Source organism: Gigantopelta aegis, chromosome 4 (genome assembly GCF_016097555.1).
Source record: "Gigantopelta aegis isolate Gae_Host chromosome 4, Gae_host_genome, whole genome shotgun sequence".
Taxonomy (NCBI): domain Eukaryota; kingdom Metazoa; phylum Mollusca; class Gastropoda; order Neomphalida; family Peltospiridae; genus Gigantopelta; species Gigantopelta aegis.
The window spans coordinates 53,260,045-53,285,495 of NC_054702.1; the positions used below are offsets into that span (position 1 = coordinate 53,260,045).

At 35.9% G+C, this 25,451-nt stretch overlaps 2 protein-coding genes across 2 annotated transcripts in view; one reads left to right on the forward strand and one right to left on the reverse strand.

Annotated features, from left to right (window-relative positions):
- The window catches only part of LOC121371011 (tumor susceptibility gene 101 protein-like), a 30,523-nt gene extending 13,240 nt beyond the window's left edge, over positions 1–17,283 (forward strand). Inside the window, exons 2-6 of the mRNA XM_041496616.1 lie at positions 315–399; positions 3,776–3,841; positions 9,874–10,037; positions 11,881–12,044; positions 16,850–17,283. Coding sequence (XP_041352550.1) covers positions 315–399; positions 3,776–3,841; positions 9,874–10,037; positions 11,881–12,044; positions 16,850–17,063 — 693 coding nt within the window. The 3' untranslated portion in view covers positions 17,064–17,283. The remainder of the gene's footprint in view (positions 1–314; positions 400–3,775; positions 3,842–9,873; positions 10,038–11,880; positions 12,045–16,849) is intronic.
- Positions 1–25,451, reverse strand: part of LOC121370734 (oncomodulin-like) — a 231,022-nt gene that overhangs the window by 103,714 nt on the left and 101,857 nt on the right. The window lies entirely within an intron of this gene.

The window sequence follows — 25,451 nt, forward strand, 5'->3', positions numbered from 1 at the left end:
TTAATGGATGATATATTAGACTAAAACTATGTGTTTGAAATATACCCACACACAACCACCCCCACCCCACCCACCTCCAAAAATGATAGTCATCTGATTTACTGCTCAGCCAATAAAGGTCACCTCAGGTGATTAGGTATCTGCTTTTTTCCACAAGCTGCTAAATTTGTTAATTAATGCGAGTCCTTATAGGGTAACCAGCGATTCTTTTGTTAATACAGTTTATATTTATGAAGTTTTCAATCAGCAATGTATTGAAGTTAAAATTTGTGAATATTTAAAAAATGTAAATTGTATATTATTTCTTTTTGTAGTATAAAAATGTTGACGCCACCAAACGAGAAGTTTTAAATGTCTTATCACAGTATGCAGATCTCAGGCCACAGAGTAGCCGATTCGGTAAGCTTTTGTTTTGTTATGATACAACACCAACTGTGCTATTAGCATGACTCATCTGCGTTAATTAGTTAACTTAGAAGTTGAAAGTAATGTGTAATTTAAAAGTAATAGCTAAATTGTTGTTCACTACCGAATAGTTTTAGTCAGTGCCTTTCACATTCATGTAGCAGGGTTCCACCTAGCATCTCATAATGGGAGTCATTGTGACTCGCAGGGTTTTATTTTGGGAGTCATGCATTCAAAAATGGGAGTCATCTATGATATATTTCTTAAATCACATAATTAAAGGAAGGGACAATCAAGGCATTTGACCTGGTATGCATATTCAACAATGTATAATGCACATTATTGCTTAATATCAACAAGTATAATCGTATAGTTAATTAATAAAATGGTTAAATGTGACGGCTATTATATATAATGGGCGCAGCCATTTTGTATCATCCCAGTGAATTCGCCCTCTGGGAAGCTGGTGGTTACGCAATACCTAACGTGTCACGTCAGGAATTAGTCTTCGAACTGAAGAAACAAAACATACCTGATTTTTGCGGATGCATCGCAATATTCTGTAATAATAGACATCCCAGTAAGCCAGCAACAATTATATATTTATGTTTAATACAAAATAAACCACCATTGTCAAAGTGTTGAAATAACTGTATTATGGTTTGTACATAAATTAACCCACGCACTGAAATAATAATCGGAGTGTTTTCTTAGTTAATTGGTATTTTCTTTCCATGACCTGTACCTGTGGTTCCTGATTGGCAGGTCCCCAGACACTGTGTCTAGACACACTAAAAAGATGTGCCTCTTTTATTAAGATCACAGGGTATTGTGTGTTAACCGTACAGACACCCCTCTAATCGTAATCTATCAGCCGTCTGCTTTATTACTATAAGTGATTCTGTAAAACCCTTGATTAAGTAGACTTTCCCACCTAAAATCACAAAACTGACCAATTACGTAGTCCCAAAGAAAAGACAATTATCACTTGGGTATCACGAGTGGTAGTTTTTGCTCAAACTTAGCATACCAATAGGCCGTATGCATTTCGTTCTATTGATGCGAACTGAAATATATTTAGTTAAATAGTTTATTATTCTATCAAGTCATTTATGTTGTTTTACAAGGCAAGTTGATGAAAGCGAAGCGCCTTGTCGTAAATTAGAGTGTTTGTTTACACTGTGCATAGAGCAGATGGACAGAGCTGACGTCACTTCGCCCCAAGCTATACCACTGGATGTCACAAAAACGAAACAAAATGGCTGCCCACAGTTAGCAGGAATAATCATGTTTTTTTATTAACTCTAAAATTACGCGGTTTTCATTTGTTAAAGTGTCAGTATGTGTTGGTGGTCCGGGTATGCATCTTTCCAACACATAAGGCTCTTGTTTGAGTTTACTCTACCTTTAACTGAATAACTGTCTTGTTTATATTATTGTCGTGGCAGGCCATCGGTCTACAGGCTGGTAGGTACTGGGTTCGGATCCCAGTCGAGGCATGGGATTTTTAATCCAGATACCGACTCCAAACCCTGAGTGAGTGCTCCGCAAGGCTCAATGGGTAGGTGTAAACCACTTGCACCAACCAGTGATCCATAACTGGTTCAACAAAGGCCATGGTTTGTGCTATCCTGCCTGTGGGAAGCGCAAATAAAAGATCCCTTGCTGCTAATCGGAAGAGTAGCCCATGTAGTGGCGACAGCGGGTTTCCTCTCAAAATCTATGTGGTCCGTAACCATATGTCTGACGCCATATAACCGTAAATAAAATGTGTTGAGTGCGTCGTTAAATAAAACACTTCTTTCTTTCTTTGTTTATATTACATGCATAGGAAGGTGCCATAAAGTGGGTGGGGGGGGGGGCACACACACACAACCCATCGCTGCTACCTGCTACTGGATCAAGAAAAGTGGGAGGGGTATGCCCCGCTTCCTACGCCAGTGAATAATTATGACTTGCCCCTATTACGAGATATGCTCAACCATCTACATGTATAAAAAGCAATAAAGAACAATAATAAAAACAAAGCAATAGTTTTTAAGGTTTTTTAAAAATATTTTTGTAATGTTAAAAGCAATTGACAGCTGGAAAATAAATATATATACATATAGAGCGAACTGAAAACTCACAGAAGATATTGTCGCTATGATCTAAATTTAGATAAAGGGACTGGCACATTACACATGTACATTGGCCACACTGGTTTTTACACTTAAGTTATGTTAAACGTATTGATACGGTTGGAAACCAGATAAACCGCTCAGCTATTTTCGTTTTGAACTTCATAGTCATTAGGTTTTTATATATTTAAAAAAAAAAGAAAAAAAAAAAGTAAATCGATTGACATCGGAAATCTTTTGCGTTAACCATGATGCACACAGATTTTATGTAGGAGTATTTTAGGTAAATATTGTGTAAAATATGCAGGATTCCTGCGTCATGTGAAACCTTGTATTTACCCAAAGAGGGCCCCCATAAGCTTGGCTAAAATCCACATTGATGAAAATACCTTTTATGAGGATGCTACACTAGTACATTCTCATTTTGGCTTGCTAAACTTATATTTTTGGGGATAAACAGCAATTTCATGTTTTACATTCCTGCGTCATGTGAAACCGTGGTAGTCCTTCTAGAAAAGTGTCCCTGGAAAGAAAAAAACATATTTTACACTGTATGGCTGTTTGTTTTTTGATGTGGTTATTTTGTACTTGGTTGAAAGTGTGATAGAGAGAGAGGAGAGAGAGCATTGCTGCTATTCTTACTGAAAACTAGGAAATAATCTTTTAAATACACTGTCCCATTAGACAAGACAGTATATACCACAACCTTTAATGTACCTGGTTGGAATGGGTGGAAACGTCCAAGTCCATCAAGGACGATAGATCCTGTGACTCATCGCACCTCAGGCGAGTGCTCTACAACTGACCTACACCCTACCCCCCCCCCCCCCCCCCCCCACTCTCGCAATTAGGGCATGCTGTAAAATCATTGGTGTTCTTAAAGCTGCCATTTGTGTATTGTATGATGGCAATAACTTACCAGTTAATTAAAACTGCAGGTGTGGGGTTTTTTTTGCAGTACCTAGTAAATGTTATAATTATATTGTACAGCTTTAATATATTAACAAGGATTGTGTTTTGAAAGCCCAAGGCAAGAGATCCTGATGGTATAGCAAGTTAACTATATTTTGCAAATTCAATGCAGAAAATTAGCAGCTATAGTAACAAAAATCAGGCAGATTAAAACCGTGTCAATTGCTGGCTAAAAACAAGCAAGAGGTTGAACAACAAATGTAGTAATTTAGTAGTATTTGAGTAAATACTATTTTTACATCACCAAATATTGAACCATTTGTCTTGTTTTGTTTCAGTTTTTAACGATGGAACAAAGAAACAGCTCTTGAATTTAGAAGGAACTATTCCAGTCCCATACAAAGGTATTTGAAAATTCACTGGCATGATTACAAATCCACTTGCCCAATTTTAACTGTTAACGAAATAAAACCAGTAAATCAAAGTTAATACCTTTTCATTGCACAATTTGTGATACTGATATAAATTGAGATGTCGATTTAGACAACAATTGGACAGATTAAGCATATTTTGTGGTTTATCTAGTAAAACATGCCCACAAAATATTCATCAGCATACATAAAATTACTTTACCTTGTATAACAATTAACAGCATTAAAGAAAAACATGCTTTGTCACCTGTAAATGAGCATATAATATTGATTTACATATGAAAGGGAATCCCTCCCCTACCCCCCCCCCCCCCCCCCTCCCCTCCGTGCAAAAAACCCCAACCTAAAACAAAGAAAAACAAACAAAACACTTTATTAACAAAAAGTGTATTACAGTTTAAGACTCGCACATTCCCACTTACAAATTAATTATAAAGTGAGAAACAAACACATTTGGATGCAGTGTTTTATGCAAGTACTTTGCTAAATTTCTGCTATTTCATCATGGACATGTAGTGGGGGCAAACTGGTTTTGGGACAAAATGTCTGGTACCACGTTAAGAAGACTGTTTAGGGGTTTGCATTATGCTTACACTGTATCATTATTAGTGACAACTAAATATGACATCAGTAGGTATAGAGTTGCAGATTACTGGTAGCCAAATATTGTTTAGTGAAATGACACATGCAACAGCAAATCGAAGAAAGTGACTTGTACCTCCGTTTCTGGGTTTTGTTTTGTTTTTCCTACATCGTGGCTACGGTCGAAGGTTTGAATTTATTTTGTTTTAATTAATTTTATTACTTGCCATTGAGCTAGCACAAAGTATTGGTGGCAAATCCATTTATTTATTTTTGGGGGAAAACAATGATAAAAATAATCAGACATCAAAATAGGTCGAAAATAGTGAATCAAAGGTTAACCTACTAAAGGTGGAGTCGCGATAATTACTGAAATATATACTCAACAGCAAAAGAAACGCAAGTTTATTAAAGAGGCTAAAAATTAATTGAAAAGTTAGATTGTTTACATGCATGTAATGTAATGGGTGTAACCTCGTTAGTCCGGACTCCAGTATTCCGGAATCCTCACCTTACGAAATGACCATTCAGTAAAGGTATTCATTAATCCAGATATTCAGCTTCTGGAACCGGACGGTCATAATTCTCAACCAAATGTAAAAAGTAAAGGCAAATTGCTTCGTTTGACCGGTCGCCGCTGATTGAACATAAAAGTAATCCGCCAATTAACGCTCAACGAATCGACAGAGATACAATGGCTGCACAGGGTTTTACACCACAGTTTATTTTTCTGTTTTGAGATATTTTATTGATCAAAAAAGTTTATTTAACCATTAACCTGTGTTCACAAGTGTTTGTTGTTTTTATAAATGTAATTTCTTTGATCTATGACCAGTCTGGCTGTTTTATTTTATGAAAAATAAAAAAAAAAAAAGTGGATAACTCTTGATCATACCCTACGGTACCCCATGACCTCGTTTTGTAACTACCCTCCTAACTTACCTGTATGATTTATTACTGAATACTGTTCATAATTGTTTTGGTGTCTTAACTCAAGAGTATTGCCAGTCACCCAAAATAAAGACAAAGGAAACGCCTTTATGTTATTGCCATCAAAACACTGGCTTGCAACAAGTGGAACAATGCTCATTCAGTTTTATGCCGGTTTTGAGAGAGTTGCATTTCTGTGCTAGGGGTGGAGGGATGTATCATATTGGCGTTTATATTATATCAGTAGATATAGCAGAAATGAATTATAATGTCGCCATTTAATATGTTTAAAATATAATCTGTAAACGTAGAAACTAATAATGATTGTATATAAGTGAGAAACAATATGCATTCCTCAACCACGTACCCACTTCGTGGAAATTAACTCAACCACGTGGTCTAGATTTACAATTAACCGGTACGACAAAACACGACTAATAAAATTTAAAACATGTTGTCGCTAGTAATCAAACATTTAGTATCAACAGTGCAACATGTCTTAAACAGTATTTCATTTGATTTAATTGCATTTTCTAACTTTAAGACAAGCACCTGGCAGTACACTACTGAATAGTAGACTGGCCTCACGGACATGCAAATAGCGCCTTATTCACAGAACAAAACTGGTTGAAGAAATGTTTGGTTCTAAAAATCAAATGTGTCGTTTTTATTTTGTTTGTGAATCAAGGGAGGTTACTCATTACGTACGTTTCAGTAATCCGGAAAGACTATTTTTTTTAATAACCATACTGTCCAGACTAACGAGGTTCCACTGAATTTTGAAGCAAATCATCCCTTGTAACAGTTTTCATTTCGTTTTGTTAGCATTTACGGTTGAAGCACGTCATCAAAACATACCATTGGAAAATGTCATGGGATTGTCAAGTAAGAGATCCTCGTGAAAATCAAAAAGCATTCTTTGTTCATGACATTAAAGGGTATGAAAATACCCAATTTTTAAAAATTTATTCACCAATATTTATGTCGTACGAATATGCCAAGACTTGCCTCACAACAGCGGGAACAAGCAATCGGATGCCTACAGGCAGGTGAAAGCGTTAGTAATGTTGTCAATGCTTTTAACAACCATTTATCGTCTGCAAGATCGTTTTGTCACCACCAACAGTACTGCTGACCTTCCACGAAGTGGCAGTCCTTGTGTCATTACCCAATGGCAGGACAGACATATTCATCACTTGCATATTCGCGATCCATACATTACAGCCAATGAAACAGCTCGACAGACAATTGGAGTCCACAACCGACCCATCAGTGGTGACACAGTTAGACGTAGACTCAGTATAAACACACTCAGTTGTCGTCGACCTGCCTGTCATCCCAGTTTGACTCAGCAGCACCGACAGAACCGTTTACAGTGGGCCACATTTCACCGGAATTGACGTTATCAGCAGTGGAGACATGAGATCTTTACAGATGAAACTCGGGTTTGCATATCGCATGCTAATGGAAGAGTTCGAATATTGCGTAAACATGGACATCGTTATGATGATCAGTGTGTGATGGAAAGAGATCCATGGGGTGGTTCAAGTGTTATGATATGGGCTGCAATGGGCCTGAATCAAAGACTTGGCCCAGTTGTCTTCCAGAATATTGGTCCGGGAAGGGGTAATGGTATTACTGTTCAACGTTACATTGATCAGGACCTCAGACCCCATATAGTGTCTTTTGTGCTCGTCATCCGCAATACACGTTCCAGCATGATAATGCCAGACCACACACAGTTCGGGCTATGGTTCACTTCTTACAGCAGCATAACATCAGAATTTTGCCTTGGCCAGCCCTTGGTGCCAACTTAAATCCAATTGAACATTTATGGGACAAGCTGAAAAGAAGAATTGATCACGTTCGTCCAAGACCATAAATGCAGCTCAGCTTCAGGCAATCATACTTCAGACCTTTCCACTTATCCCCATGGCCTTTATCAACCGTCCATTCCATGTACAGAAGGTGTGTCGCAGTTGTGAATGCAAATTGTGGACATACACGATATTGATTATTGATTACTCTATCTGGGTTGTCTGCCCTTGTTATCATTTATGACTGATGCCAATTTACATTCCTTGCAGTTAAAAAAACTTTTGGCTTCATTAATTGTTTTCATTAGTTTACATCAGTTTGTACAATGCTATCTAAAAATAAATACCATTCGTATTCTTATTGTAACTTACGTTACTTTTGCTGTTCAGTATACATTGTATGTGAATTCTTCTTAGTTAATTCTCACTCCGAGCTATGCCTTCGATGAGGAGCAACCTGTCGCTCTGCTCTCTCGAGTCCCGGACCATATAGATCGGACTTTAAACTTTTAGACCTCCATTCAAAATTATATGTCAAAATTATTCTGTTTTTAATATTAAATAGTCCGATCCTCTCTTCTTTCTCTTATTTATTTTTGGACTGTCCATCTAAAATGCTACAAATTATATAAATATTTGGCCGAGCAGTCAATTTAAAAAAAACATTTTGGCTTGTAACTTTTTTTTTTTTTTATTATTTTTTTTTTTCAATTCTATTAACTGTTTTACTAATAGCTATTTTCGAAATTCTGCCCATTTTCAACTCTATCCTCCCCTCATCCCGAGTCAGGCCACCGATCTTATCGGAGGTCGGACTCTGGATGGGCGTGTTCGAAACCCTAGTGGTATATGGACACGTTAAATTGTTATTTATCTATCTATCTAGTTAATTCTCACTAGCGTAAGCTGTATCGCAAACAATTTAAACATCAAGCATTATAGCTACAATCAATCTAATTAAAAGTAGCTCCACTGGTTAATTACTATTACCCGTGGATCTAACAGCATCCCATTGGAGCTCATGTCCAGTTGACCTTTTATTCGACCAATCAAAACCTTACTTGCAAAATCATGCCAGTGATATGAAAAGAATTTGAAAATATTCAGGATTATGCCAAGGGTATACGAAATGATTCGGGTGAATTACGAAGTATGCCGGAAACTAATTTCAATATAAAATTTTATATAAAATTCATTTCAAGATGAAAAAAAAAACGTCATGGTATAGTCATAAACTCTGTTTATACTAGTATACAATACAGGGTTTATTACTGCACTTTTCCCCAAGTTTTTTAACGTTGAAATAGACCAGCATAAAAAGAATTTGTATGCTCCCAAATAACGCTATAAAAGGCAAAGTGTAATTGGTCGATATTTAAATTGTTACCTGGACATGGGAGTCCATGTAGACCAATAGAGCTCATTTTAATCAGATTGAGCTACAATGAACAAAGTTTTAAAAAATGTATTTAAGTCAAATATATACCCAAATATCAATGTAGCTGGTTGAAATTGAATGAAGTACATTTGTGGACAAAGTAAATATATTTATTTTCAGCCAATATTTTGTTGGGTCGTTTACACAAATGTAGTATCTAGAACAACTGCCATGCAAGCCTGTCATTAAGGTTGCATGGAATATACCACATATTAAGAAAGTGATTAATTTTCAACATAATTCTTGAAAGAAGAAACATTGTTCCATTTCCTTATGGAATAAAACCAATTTTGTCCCATGCAGTGATATAGAGAATAGAAATAACAGGCAGAAATGAAATTATAGGCAGCTTTTAACATTAACCACAAATGTCATGTTACTTTAAAACCTAGTTTATACTGAAGCCTAAAACTGAAGCAATTGCATTGGTTTATCTTCAACCTTAATATCTATAGCTTAAGTGTCCTCTAGCTGTGGTTTATAGGTTGACCACAGCCAGAAAAGGATCTATGTAATAAAACCGTAATTGTCGACAACCAAATAGTCACCAGCTACTGTGTCAAAAACCAATTAGATATGAACTCTCTAAGGCATATCACAAGGTTATCAACATGCCCAAATTAAAGGTAAAAATAACAACATTTAGGAAGTATTTATTCTTTGTAATTAAATACCTGGCAAACGTTAATGAAACTGGCAACAAAACATTATTTGTAGCCACCTATTAATGATGTCCCTGCCATGCCGATACAGCTACAACTGTTCGCCCCAGCTTCTGAGCTTGTGGTAGAAGACCACAGTTATAAATTTGTCAGTCTTCAGCCCCTGGCAACCTCAATGCCAACCTATGGTTTAAAAATAAAGAAAGATACAGGTATTTTTATTCTCAAGGAAATTATGAAGAGAGTCGTAATTATAAACAGGACTTATTTTAAATATTTTAGTTAAATCCTTGCGTTACTATCATCATAATGTGCCCACAGTGCATGATTCTGGGTACATTTTTGACAACGTTCACACCCATACAAACCACTCGCAAGCAGAAATTGGCAGATATCACACATATATTTATGGAAACTTTGCTTATCAAACCTAACAAACATTCTCATTTGAAAAAAAGTTTAGCTATTAAATTGCTTTGCAAAATCAGCTTGTTTGAAAATTACCCAAGTTTCCAACGTGAAATGTGCCATATGAGTATGATTGTTAGAGTTGATTTCATTTAATATTGTATTAAGGTAACAACTACAACATTCCAGTATGTATCTGGATTCTAGACACACACCCATACAACCCGCCAATGGTGTATGTCCGACCGACGCCTGTTATGCAGATAAAGCCAAACCAATATGTTGACGCCAATGGAAAAGTGGATTTCCCTTACCTCAGTTATTGGAAGCATGTAAGTTTCTTCACTAATGCAAGATGTTTTAGATTAAAAAAAATTGTTGTTTACATGCAGCAGTTTCATTGTAAAACATCCCTGTTTTTCTTTTCAATTAAAATTTTTAAATGTTTAAAATGCAACATCCTGTTTTTTGTTCTATGTTGTGTAAAACCTATATTTTATAGAGAACATTACATTGACGAATGGGCATTAGATAACCAGTTATTTTACAAGTGGTTTTTAAAACATGTGTGACTAACACAAGTGAAATAACTAGTATTCTCTTATATGTCCTCTAAAACAAGGTGAAACAAAGCAGTTTGAAGCAGCAAAGGTTCACACTTGAACATTCTTATTAAAGGGAGACAAAAATCCAACATGAGTGTTGGAAAAATGCCTACCCGGACCAACAACACATACTGATCCTTTAAGAAATGAAAAATGTGTAATTTTAGAGTTAATAAAAAAAAGAAGATTAATCCTGCTAAGTGGAGGCAGCCATTTTGTTTCATTTTCATGGCATCCAGTACTTTAGCTTGGGGCAAAGTGGCGTCAGCTCCGACCAACTCCTGTATGCACAGTGTAAACAAAAGTAGTAATTTTATGACAAGGCGCTTCGCTTTAATCAACCAGACTTGCAAAATAACATAAATGACTTGATAGGGTTTCACAGAATTATTTACAGTAATAAAGCAGGACGGTTGATATAATGTACATTAACATTGTAGGGGCGGCAGGTTATCCCACAATACCCTGTAGTCTTAAAAAAAATGGCAAGTATTTTTGCATGCGAGTCTAGACAGTGGTAATCACTTACCGTGACTGGATACCATCAGGAATCACATGTGCAGGCCACGGAAAGGACCAATTAACTAAGAAAACACTCCAGTTATCATGTCAGTACTGAGTACGTGGATTAATGTATGGATGAAACATAATACAGTTATTTTGACACTTTGACAGTGGTGGTTTATTTTGTATTGAAAAATAATACATACTTATTGCTGGCTTACTGCGATGGATAGTATTACAGAACATTGCGATGCATTCGCAAAAACCACGTACATTTTGTTTCCTGCATGAGTGACACGCTAAGTATTACGTAACCACCTGCTCGCCAGAGGGCGTGTTCACTGGGATGGTACAAAATGGCTGCACCCGTTATATATAATAGCCATCACATTTAACCGTTTTATTAATTAACTATAAAATTATACTTGTTGATATTAAGCAATAATGTACATTATATATCGTTGAATATGCATACCAGTTCAAAAGCCTTGCTTTACCATTCCTTTAAACAGGAATGTGGTGATTTAAATAGGGGTGACTATTGCAGTCAGTTTTACTGTTGCAATAGTATTGCGATAGTTAAAATACTATTGCGATAGTATTGCAATTTAGTATTGTGAATTCTTAAATCGTTTGATAACAGGTATATGAATAGATATTTCACCACACTATTTATGTACGTTTGTGTTTGTATGTATGTCTGTGTTTGAACTTAATTATTTCCAATGTCACTATAGTTAGTGAAATCATGTGTTGTTAGTAGACCATCTTTCACTATGCACACTATCGATACTATCGATAGCTGAGCAACAATTGTGATAGGTATCGGTTGTTGAATTAACTATCGATGCATTGCTATCGAGGCACTGCCTATCGCAACATATCGATAGTTTGATTTATTGTTACACTACTATATTTAAATGTCAGACTAGTAAAATGTGAAAAGTCTATGTATCATATCATGGTATTCTTTACATACTTTTTTTATTTATTTGACTGCCATTGTGGTACTTGGGAGATAAAGCACTGCCTGACATTAATTGTTTATAATGATTTCTTTCAACAGGGTTCATCAGATTTATTCACCATGATCCAGATGCTGACTGTGAATTTCAGCGAGGAGTGTCCTGTGTTCTCACGTGTGTCCCTGCCACAGTCACCAGTTCCAAACCCCACCCCAGACCAGCCAGGACATGTGGCAGGACAGCCTCCATACCCTACACCAGGCAAGCCACCATTACCATAGTACCATTCTATAGCTTACTCAGGCAAGGCAGAGCAGGGGGGTTGGGGCTGAATAATAAAATATCATTGGTAGTAAATCTTTAAAAAATGCTTATGCAACGCTTTTGGACTGGTATGCATATTCAACGATATATAATGCACATTATTACATAATATCAACAAGTATATTATATTTAATTAATAAAACGGTTAAATGTGACGGCTGTTATATATAACAGGTGCGGCCATTGTGTTCCATCGCAGTGAATACGTCCTTATACGTGGTTATGTAATACTTAACGCATCACGTCAGGAACTGAAGAAACAAACATACTTGATTTTTGAGTGATGATGAAACAGGCATGCATCGCAATGTTCTGTAATAATATCCATCCGAGTAAGCCAGCAATAAGTATATATTATTTTTCAATACAAAAGCAACCCCCATTGTCAAAGTTGAAATAACTGTATCATGTTTTGTTCATGCATTAACCTACGGACTGAAATGATAATCGCAGTCTTTTCTTAGTTAATTGGTCTATGTGGTGTAGTTGCCTTCACCTTTGATTCCTGATTGGCAGGTGTATATTTAGTAGGTAACCAGACGAGGCAATTAATTACCGCCATCTAGACACAAAAATATGTACTGATATTATTAACATCACAGAGTATGGTGAAATACCTGCCACCCCTAAAATGGTTATGGACATTATCTTTTCTTTTTTTTTCTTGTTTTTAAATGAGTTTATTGCCCCCAGATCAGTTGACATTGTCACGGTTGGGGAGCCTTGAATCATTGCCTTACAAAAATGCATGTATATATTCATACACATACACATACATATATGTACATTCATACATCGCATATTATAAAAGTTAATTTCAATATAGAGAATATATTAAATTAAAATTTATTAATCAATTAAATTAAGATTACATTAAATAATTATATTAAAATATACTTTTTTCCATTATTGTTAAATAGATAACTAAATAAATCATTTTAAATTGTGATGTTTAAAATGTTGATGGTTTTACAATGTTTTTATACACTACTGAAACAAGTTCTAGTTAAAATTTATTAATCAATTACATTAATACATTAAATAATTATATTAAAAAAAAAAAAAAAATCCATTATTGTTAAATAGATAACTAAATAGATCATTTTAAATTGCGATGTTTAAAATGTTGATGGTTTTACATACATTTGAATTTGTTTAAAAACAATACATAAATATGAATACAATAATGGTTTTGATCTGAGGAGGACATGGGAGAGAGAATGGACAGTTGAAATTAATGGGGGAAAAAAGAGGAAAGATAAACAGAAACTAAAAAAGCGAGAAAGAAGCATGTATTATTTACTCGTATTGCAGATTAAGATTGGTTTTCTGGTTCTACTGAAGTTTTGTATATCCAAGCAAGCCCAGATTTTCCTTTACTAGGTTAACAAAATGTGCAGTTATGAGATTGAAGAAAGTAGTATCAATTAATTCTCTGATTTTCAAGCAAAAAGATTCAACCATTTCTCCCAGTGTTCATTAAATCTGTCATACTGGACATTATTAGCCATCATGCTTTATTACTGTAAATCATTCTGTAAAACTCTTGATTAAGTAGACTTTCCCATCTAAAATCACAACTCACCAATTCAAAGAAAAGAAAATTATCACTTAGGTATTGTGAGTGGTTGTTTTTGCTCCAACGTAGTCTACTTTGGATTTTTGAAGACAAAAATACTATAACCCCATTTCGTTCTGTTACCGTAATGAAAATTGAAATATATTTAGTTAAATACAGTCAGACCTCGTTACTACGACATTTACACCATCCGACCACCTCCCCCCCCCCCCAATCAAACCTTTTGTAAAACTATTAAATTTTATAAAATCATACATACATACATACATTTGAAATCAGTGGCCTTGATTAATATATTTAATACTATTTCAAACGCATATTTCTATTTACATGTATATGTTGCTGGGTTTTAAAAAAATAATACTGGCAATACATTAATCATTTAAATGCTATTCAGTCTTTAGTTAATATAAATTACTAGTTTTTCTTACATCATTTTGGCAAAGGATATAACTTATGGCAAATTAATTCGATACAACGGCAATTTCGATATGACGACAAAGTGACCCAGGGACGAACATGGCCGTTGTAATGAGGTCTGACTGTAGTTTATTATACTAAGAAGTCATTTATGTTGTTTTACAAGTCCTGGTGATCAAAGGGAAGTGCCTTATCGTAAATTACTGCACTTGTTTACACTGTGCATACAGGAGTTGGTAGGAGCTGACGTCACTTCATTACCTACATTGTAATTTGATTGAACTGATGGATGGTTTTAGCATGTTTTGCTTTTAATGAACTGGGGTGCAAGTTGAGCTTGTAAATGTGCACTTATAATCAGTGAATTTTAAAATAAACTGACCCAATGCCAAGTTAATTTTAAAAACATTCAAGAACCCATGCCTGTAATAATGATATAATACACTTTTATTTATACTCACAGGTCAGGGCTTCTAGAATTTTTATAAAATCCACTAACCATGTGATCAGCGATTTAAAAAAATTACCAGCCACTATTAAAAATTCACTAGCCCTACTTTACTTTAAGTAATACAGTTTTCCTAAATAATAGTAATAATCAGATCTGTCACCTACACTAACACTAGGGGTGAGGGCAGGATATTCATATTTACAAAATAGACTTAACTGCAACATTTGACCAAAGAAAATTCAATAGCAGTCAGGCATGGCAATAGTAGTTATTAAATAGCCAAACATTGAATATCACTAGCTATGGGAGTGTGGCTACCATAATTTACGTAGAAGCCCTGCAGCTTAACCCTTTAAAATGTAACGTGAAAGATAAGATTTTCTTGGATATGCAAGTATTATGTGTGTATAATATATTTATAGTTTTAATACAAGTGCAATAAAGGGGTGAATAGCCCAGGTAGAAATACTAATGTCTATTAAAATTTTGCTAAACTTATAAATTATAATTCTCAAACAAACCAAAAAAAAAAAAAAAAAGAAAAGAATAGAAAACAAACAAAAATTGCTTCCATTATAAAGGAAATGGAAATGGTTTATTTTACAACATACTCAACACATTTTATTTATAGTTATATGGCATCAGACATATGGTTAAAGACCACGTGGATATCGAGGGAGAGAACCCGCTGTCACCACTTCATGGGCTACTCTTTTCAATTAGCAGCAAGGGATTTTTTGTATGCACCATCCCATAAACAGGACAGCACATACCACGGCATTTGATGTACCAGTCATTCAAATGTTAGTTAGCTTAACCAGTGGTTAACAGAAAGTAAAAATAAAAACAAGGACGTAATCAATACAAATAATAATTTGTGCAATAACAGTTAAAAGAAAATATTAGACTACCGGTAACCCAGGGTTAAATTAAGTATGCTTAAAACAACTGGGCCCATAAATCATCCAGATGTTGAAGACCTGGACCTGAAGCATTATCTTTTCAACAAACGTAATGTAAGCACTGTATTAACCAGTTATGAATGTTGTTTATTTATATTTATAGATTTTGACATTACCCATGAGTACTTATGCTTATTGTTGTCATGGTTACATGCATTTACTGATAAAGGAGGCAGAGAAGTACATGTAATATCAACCAGTCTTGGTGGTGTAGTGTATACAAAGTTTCTTTTGTTTAACAACACCACTAGAACACATTGATTATTTAATCATCGGCTATTGGATGTCAGACATTTGGTAATTTTTGACATAGAGTCTTAAAGAGGAAACCTGCTACATTTTTCTATTAGTTGGAAGGGATATTTTATATGCACCATCCCACAGACAGGATAGCACATTCCACAGCCTTTGATATACCAGACGTGGTGCACTGACTGGAACGAGAAATAGCTCAATCGGCCCACTGACGGGGATCGATCCCAAATGGTGGTGTAGTGTATAGGCCATCAGACTTAGTTCGCATCTCCATCCTGGCTCCTACCCAAAATGATCAGTGGCAATGGTTTATCTAATTTATGAATGTCACTAATGCTGGGCTCCACCTTTGTTCCTTGGGAGGGGGTGAGGTTTACCATAGTTATAGAGAAATGCAGTTAAACTAATTTCTCAATAGATTTACTAGCAGGGCTCGAATTTAAGAATTTGTTGTCAATGTAGTTTTAAAAAAGATTACAATGGGTGAAGCGGCCCACTTGCAGTAGTTTTGAGCCTGCATATGATAATTATTTTAAAAGTTACTTTTGCAGCAAATCAACATGACTGAAAGGTCATTTTGCTGTATGTAGACATATTTTAAATATACAATTGCAAAATGCTGGCAGATAAATTATATCAGGTGTATATATTTTGTCGTCGTTAAGGAGCTTTACCAAAAGTGCAGTTGGTGATGCTTCCAACCTGTGGCAATTTGTTGAATAATGGCTCACAAATACTGGATTTCATTAATAAACATTCAGATGATCTAGAAAATATTTTTTTAAGTTAAAATGTTCTATGACAAGTGATTATGGACTTCATAATCGATCATCACATCGCTAGAACCCCAACCAATCAATTTTCATCAGAACACCACTGTAGATAATAAATCATCAAGGTGTTTAAAATTGCATGCAGAAGTACACACTTCTGAGAGTTAAAAAGAAGTACAGGTATCCATGCCCCGCCTTACCCAGAAAAAAACCCCATTGGCAGCTTGGTGGAATATTCTTCAGAATTACCAAGAATCCAAACCAAAATAATATTTGATGCAATAATCAGTTATTTGTCTATGTACTTTCAGAAGCTAGTGCTATGGCCCTGCTAGAGAAGAATATTGAATTGGAGAGCGCACGTGAAAAAAGGTTAGCGGCTGAGGCAGAGGAAAGAAAAGCAAGATTTCAGTTAGAAGCTGAAGAAAGACGTTTCGAAATGGAAGAGCGCAAGAGACGACTTGACATTGAATTAGAAGAAAGGAAAGCAATGCTACATCTTCAAATTGCAAAGAAGTAAATGCAACCTAAAAACTGTTTGATGACAATTGTCAACTTAAAGGGAGACTAAACTCCTATATGAGCCTTATATGATGGAAAGATCCATACCCAGACAACACATACTGACACTTTAAGAAATGAAAAACATGTAATTTTAGAGTGCTAACTGGGGGCAGCCATTTTGTTTCGTTTTCATTTCGTCCGGTACTATAGCTTGGGGCGAAGTGACGTCAGCTCCGACTAACTCCTGTATGCACAGTGTAAACAAAAGCAGTAATTTATGACAAGGCGCTTCACATTAATCAACCAGACTTGTAAAACAACATAAATGACTTGATAGTATAATAAACTACTTAACTAAATATATTTCAATTTGCTGTAACAGAATGAAATGGAGTTATATAGTATTTTTCTCTCTTAAAAAATCCAAAGAAAAAATGCATATTATTAGACCTGTTGGTAGAGTAAGTTGGAGCAAAAATGACCACTCACAATACCCAAGTGATAATTTTCTTTTCTTTGGGACTACGTAATTGGTTAGTTTTGCTATTTTAGATGGGAAAGTTTACTTAATCAAGGGTTTTATAGAATTATTTACAGTAATAAAGCAGGACGACTGATATAATGTCCATTAACATTGTACGGGCGGCAGGTTATCCTACAATACCCGGAAATCTTAAAAAGACTGGCAAGTATTTTTGTATGTGTGTCTAGACAGTGGTATTCACTTACCTTGACTGGATACCTTGCAATATACAACTGCCAATCAGGAATCAAATGTGCATGCCACAGAAAGAAAGGACCAATTAACTAAGAAAACACTCCAATTATCATGTCAGTATGTGGGTTAATGTACTGACGAAACATAATACAGTTATTTCGACACTTTGACAGTGGTGGTTTATTTTGTATTGAACAATAATATATACTTATTGCTGGCTTACTGGGATGGATATTATTACAGAACTTTGTGATGCATCTGCAAAAATCAGTTCCGTTTTGTGTCTTCAGTTCTAAGACTAATTCATGATGTGACACGTTAAGTATTACATAACCACCAGCTCGCCAGAGGGTGTATTCACTGGGATGGTACAAAATGGCTGCGCCCGTAATATATAATAGCCGTCACATTTAACTGTTTTATTAATTAACTATACGATTATACTTGTTGATGTTAAGCAGTAATGTGCATTATATATTGTTGAATATGTATACCAGTCCAAAAGCCTTCCTTTAACATTCCTTTAAATTAAAAGTTGTGTGTGTATCTTTAAATATCCATGTGTGCTTGTGAGCATCTTACTGAAGATGGTGAGCATTTTTACCCTATTGTCCTACATCATAACATGTAGTCTATGTATAGCATGTGACCATAATTTCGTAAGTGACATTGTTTAAACTAAATATCCAACTGTTTTTATATTTTGTTTTAAAAGAATAAATTAATATATTTTCAGATCCCCTAGACTTGAAGTTTATCCTTTAATTTTATCAATTCAGAAACAGATTTGGTTATCAATTTCATTGCACTAAGGCCATTTATCATCCATTAAAGGCTTTTGTTGGAAATATCGCTGGCACTATAATCTGCGATATATCCTGCAATATTCTCCTAGGAGATATTACTTCTTATCTTGATTGGTCAAATTTTAATCACAACTTTATTTTGTTACGTCACTGTGTATGTTTCAGCGCTAAACCTATCATTAGTGACGTTACGCCACTGTCGTTCTGCTAGTTATGGCTCACTACACAGGGTGAGAGTTGATTGATGACGGTCCACTATAGTTCCTAATTGTGACACAAGTTGGTTCACACATTCACTTCTAGGAAATGGTGAAGAATTAAAACAATATGTATGTGTAATGGTAAGCTTTCTGGTTGTATTTTGCCCATGCTATTTTGTAATATTGTTCATTGACCTTTTGAGACATGAGTGTATAGCGTAAGAAACAGCCGGAGTGAATCGGTTAATGAACCACCTGTTCGGATCGGTATTACAGCCAGATGCGGTCATATAGCAAAAAACTGAGATGGAAATGTTCTCAATTTTAGAGTGAAAATAAATGCTTATATAATGTATGTTCGCAATGGTGTATGTTAGTGCCAAAGAGAACCCGTTCTATTGGCAGTCTTCGTTTGAAGTTGGGCAATTTAACATGGGTTTAAATGGCAGATGACATCTGTGTAGTGAGACCTTAACGAGTTTACCGCTGCCAAATATAGTGTTATTCAACCCACATTACTGACAATGTTTACAATTGTCGCAAATGAAAAGAATGATAATGGATGATAAAAAGAATTTCCCCCTCGTGTCTTGTGTTATCATTATTTATCAGCACTCGTTGATGAAAGTATAAAAATCCTCAGAAAGCCTCGGATTTCATACTTTAAAAGCACTCTCTCACAGATGGTTGACCTAATTATTGACACAACAAAGTATTATATGACAATATATACATTTGATTTGTACCTAAAAGTACTTTATTGAACCATCTACATAACCACCATATCACACTTATTATTGATATTTTATAAAAATAATTGAATTATGGGTACGCTCCATAATTCTGAGAAAAATAACGGCTATTTGAAGAGCAGAAGTGTGACGTATTATTTTGGGTCACGTGACGGGCATTCCCCGAATAACTACAGTGTTAAAACGATTCACCAAGCTCGTGTAACGAGAACGCTTGGCCGTCCTATGCGACGTAGGGTAAATAGAAAAACAACAATGAAAATAAGTTATTAAAAAATAATAAAAACATGTACTGAATGATAATAAGCTTATACATTAAAGCCGCACACCCTAGTTCCATCCAGCGAAAATAAATTATAATTTGGTTAATCTACAACCTGTAACACACTTAGATCACGTTTTTATCAATGGAGTGAAAAAGCAGGTTTTATATCGATAAATACCATGGGAATCCCCATGTCCCAATTGCTTGAAATAATTTTGAAAGTTAGTATTCTGATGTCACCGGTAGATGTCGCTCGAAGCACAACAATGCCTACGTCACGACAAATTTCACAGACTTGCGGTGCGTTCGTTTCACCTCTCTTGGACATGTTCCAACTGTTCTGTTCTGGTTGTATCCCCTCTCCAAATATCGTAAGACTTAGCAAAATTATTGGTTTTAAGGGTTTGTAACGTTTTGTATTGAGACACTTACTTGTCTGAACTTTATTGTTACTGAAAATTTTCACGAACTGTGAAGAACAATCTCACAAATGAACAACAACAAATCGGATGTTCATTGCGCGAACCGTGCACGAGAAAACAAACCGAACCAAAATGATAACGGTCACGTGATATACCAACGTCTGTGACATTAAAAATAGATTGGACCTCGCTTGCTTAACGGTTTTTTCTCGACAGAACGTCTTGTGAAAAAAATGCAAAAAATGCATTTCGTGGTTTTACAAACATCAGGATTACCAAAAAGCACTTCAGGTGAATGGAAATGTGTATTCTAAATAATAAAATGTAAGTAAAGTGCAATTTTATTTGTGAAAAATGGGGTTTAATAGCGAAAAACAACGCCGTAATGGTTAACAAATAGCCGTAACTAGGGTGTGTCCCTTTAATTTATTTTAGTAACAGAAGTATGTTAAACGTCGACAATCCCGACTAGTTAGGCCTTTACATCTATAGATAAATGTATCGTTAGTCGTACGCGAAAAACTCATCTGGATCACGAACACCTTAATTTTCCACCATGTCAAATTCATTATTATACAAAATATGCCATAACAGCTGACTTGGGATAGGAATTGTTACATTTCTAAAGAGTATGCTGAACTAGACGATGTTTATATACGATGTGACTATATATACGAAGGCCGTGTATATTGCCTCCGCTAACGAGGGCTGGCTATATTCACAGCAAAAATGTATATAGGCGGTAAATAAGTATTTGATTGATCCATATTACCGACTCATCTGGAACAGGAGGAATACATACTAAGTACTATAGGAACAAAGCATTTTCTGAACAGGGGAGGGGGAGGAAGAGTACATGAATTTAGCAGACCCTTTTGTGTTCGTTTTCCATAGACATATGAATAGCGTAATATTGTCCGTACAGTACTAGCAAAATAAATGATAATTAAAAAAAATATATATTAATAATAATACACAATTATTATTATTATTATTATTATTATTATTATCCTACTACTACCTTTTTGTGGTGGAGGGGGCGGTGTTTTATCTGGGGGAATTTTGGCTATAAAAATGCAAGATTAACGTGCGTGCACACACGCACAAACGGCAGGCTGAACTTGTCCCTGCACGTAGAACTGGATTTAACTGGGTTAAATAATAATTCAATCTAATTAAAATTAGCTCCACTATTACATGTGGGTCTAACAGCAGCCCGTCGGAGCTCATGTCCAGTTGACCTTTCATTCGACCAATCAAAACTTTACTTGTAGAATGATGCAAGATTGGTAATAATTAAGCCAACCTTTGGACGACAAGACATGCGACAGTACACTGGGTTTTTTTTTTTTACGCTATACATTAAACCGAATGACCACTTTGCGTACCAGTCAAATTAATTTAATAATAATAATCAGTGTTCTCGCTGGGTGAAAATTAAAGGAGGGCGGCCGGTCGGCACCACACCCTTAAAAAAACCAACAATAAACGTAGAGCAAAAAAAAAAAAGGGGGGGGGGGGGGGGGAGTAGTTTGGTTATCATATTGTTGTGTGTTGGTAGACTTTGAGAAAAGACATACTCCTTATTTTGCCTACAAAAAAGTGCAAAGGGGTTTATAAAAAAAACTCGTCTTTTAACTGAACCGAAGATGATATCGGCCTGACATTCACGGGCAGTTCCGGTTTTGCTGGACCGATCAAAGTTTTAATATTATTATTTTTAATAAAGATTCCAAGATATACGAAAAACAATAAAGATGTTTGTAAAGTGATCTCCTAATGTCAGATACATTTTTGTTATTTCCATCTTCATCGAATGAATCGATCGCTGTGATAAAATATCGCCAGCTGATAAAAAATAGTTTCGTTTTTGTAAAGGCGGTGTATATATTATTTGGCACTCAAGATAAATGATTTTAATGATAAACACTACCACTTCCGTTGTTTTTATAAGCGTTCATATCCCCTCAAAATCAAAAGTTTACAATATTTTATAAAGATCTGCTTAATAAACATAATAACAGAAAGTAAAAATCATCAGTTTCAATCAATTATATCTGCAACAGAGGACAAAATATCAAACGATAGTTAGTGGAAACAAAAGACAGAATGACCGTTCTGATCACGTGACAAATTTAGCGCCAAATAAGAGGGGTTTTTTTTCAATCGGAGATTGCCGAATCCGTAAAAAATAAAATGTTTTCATTGCTTACATAAAATATAACTTTTATTGTGTCTATCAAACATACAAATGGATACAGATATTGGACAAAATAGAGGCTGTTAAAAATACTGTTAAATTACGTTACGGTAACTGTCGTAAATGTTTCATCAATTGCTTTTTCGTACACAACGCGGCTTGTTTCCTTTGATGTTCAGTGTGCAGACTGATCGTTGTTTTTTGTGTGGAAAAAAAGTGCATTTGGAAATAGCGGAGATGGGTGCTGGAAAATAAAGAGCGGCGCTCAAAAATAAAGGAGGGTGCTCAAAAATAAAGGAGGGCGGGGAACGTGAAAGGAGGGCGGCAAAATGGAATAGCGGGGCGGGGCGCCCCGCTTAAATGGAGCAGCGAGAACACTGATATATATATATATATATATATATATATATATATATATATATATATATATATATATATATATAAAACATGAAATAAAGCTTTACAGAGACAGATATATTAGGTCTGCATTACTGCCAAACATCTATATTGTGTTGCATACGAATTGCTACACATTTTTACGTGGATTACAAATAATGTTGTGAGTAGAATGATGGAAAATTCAAATGCATGGTAAAAAGGTTTCAGGCCAGCTAATTTTGCCCGAATATCTTAGGGGTTTTTGTTATTGTTTTGGGGTTTGGTTTTTTATTTACCGAATTTAAGGATTTGCTCCAGCACTGGGAGGCAACTCTCCCCAACCCCCAACTCCACCCCCGCCTGTTTAGTCTGTAAAAAGTCAAACGTGTTCAGTACTTAACCACACCTGATGTAAATCTGTTTGAAAAAACCCCAGTCTATCCTAAATATGCGTTTCAATACTTCGTTTACAACTTCCGATAAAAGACATAGGCCTACTGATCTCCCAAATATCCTACGTATGAAAGTTGATTTGGATAGGCCAGTTGCCATAAAACAATACAAAGGCCTTCAATAGCTGACTGAGGGGACCAATGGGAACAGGATATTGAGTAGTCCGTGACCGAAGAGCTTTGCAAACTCTAGGAATGTCTATGTACTTGCACAAATCTAAACACGTTTCGACATTCTTCTTCGGTACAAGTTTCAAAACACAATTATATACAATATCTGAAAATTACAATAATAATTATGTAAATTTTAGGAAATATATACAATTCATGAGTGAATCAGACATTGTACATACAAATTAAACTTGGAAACTTGAACACTTTATAGCTCCCCCCCCCCCCCCCCCCCCCCCCCCACACCAGTCCCCGACGAGTCTTACATATTATAAAAAAAAAAGTGTTAAAGTGTTTTCCTCTAGTTTTGATGTTTGACGTTTAGGACAGTCGATGAATCGGAGAAAAGGTGCTTCAACTTCGTCCGCGATGTCACGTAGTTTGCATAACCTGTTGTTTCTCAGTATATTGCGATATCGACATATTTCAGTTTCAAGGCGATGGGCAGTGAAACATCATTAAGGAAGGAAATGTTTTATTTAACGACGCACTCAACACATTTTATTTACGGTTATATGGCGTCAGGCATATGGTTAAGTACCACACAGATATTGAGAGGAAACCCGCTGTCGCCACTTCATGGGCTACTCTTTTTTTTTTTTCGATTAGCAGCAAGGGATCTGTTATATGCACCATCCCACAGACATGATAGCACATACCACGTTCTTTGTTACACCAGTTGGCCTAATGGGCCCACCGACGGGGATCGATCCTAGACCGACCGCGCATCAAGCGAACGCTTTACCAGTGGGCTACGTCTCGCCCCTGAAACATTATTAAAGGAAGGAAGGAGATGTTCTATTTAACGACGCACTCAACACATTTTATTTACGGTTATATGGCGTCGGACATATGGTTAAGGACCACACAGATATTGAGGGAGGAAACCCGTTGTCGCCACTTCATGGGCTACTCTTTTCGATTAGCAGCAAGTGATTTTTGTATGCACCATCCCATAGACAGGATAGCACATACCACGGCATTTGATGTAGCAGTCGTGGTGCACTGGCTGGAGCGAGAAATAGCCCAATGGGCCCACCGACGGGGATCGATCCCAAACCGACCGCGCATCAAGCGAGCGCTTTACCACTGGGCTACGTCCCGCCCCTGAAACATCATTAATGTCTGTTTATTAAATACTGACGATACTACGCTACTCGCAACAAATCCAGCAACAACAATCCGTAAAATCCTTTTTACAGCGTTGCAAGGGAGGGGCGTGGCCCAATGGTAAACCGCTCGCCTGATGCGCGGCCATTGGGCTATTTCTCGTTCCAGCAAGTAATGACTGACATATCAGATATCTTGGTATGTGTTATTCTGTCTGTGGGACAGACAGACAGATATAGACAGGCTGGCAGATGTGTGTTTATATGTGTGTATGTAGGCTATGTATGTGTGTATGTATGTATGTATGTATGTATAGATGGATGGATGAATTGTAGATAAAATATATGCCGTCGTGCATAAACACGTTAAATAAATAGACGCAGGGATCGAAACTTACGGATGGAAGTGTTCCCCTACCCAGCACCTAAAATTTGTTTAACATGTTCCTCATATGCCGTCGTGCATAAACACGTTAAATAAATAGACGCAGGGATCGAAACTTACGGATGGAAGTGTTCCCCTACCCAGCACCTAAAATGTGTTTAACATGTTCCTCATATGCCGTCGTGCATAAACACGTTAAATAAATAGACGCAGGGATCGAAACTTACGGATGGAAGTGTTCCCCTACCCAGAAACTAAAATTTGTACTAAGTGGTGCTTATGTCTGTCTGTCTTTATGGATGCTGACTTTCTGCTTGTAGTCTAAGCAGTCTACAGTAATACCTCAAACAAATTGCAAAAGAAATAAAGTCATTTGTAATACATAGATCTTGTATGTATATGAAACATATCAAAATTCGAAAAAAATCGAAAGAGGGGAAAATGTTGAATTTTGTTGTTTTTGTATTGCATATTGGCTATTATAGATATGGCCTGTGCGAGCCACCGTAGACACAAATAGTACTCTAAGGGGAGGTAATTTGATTG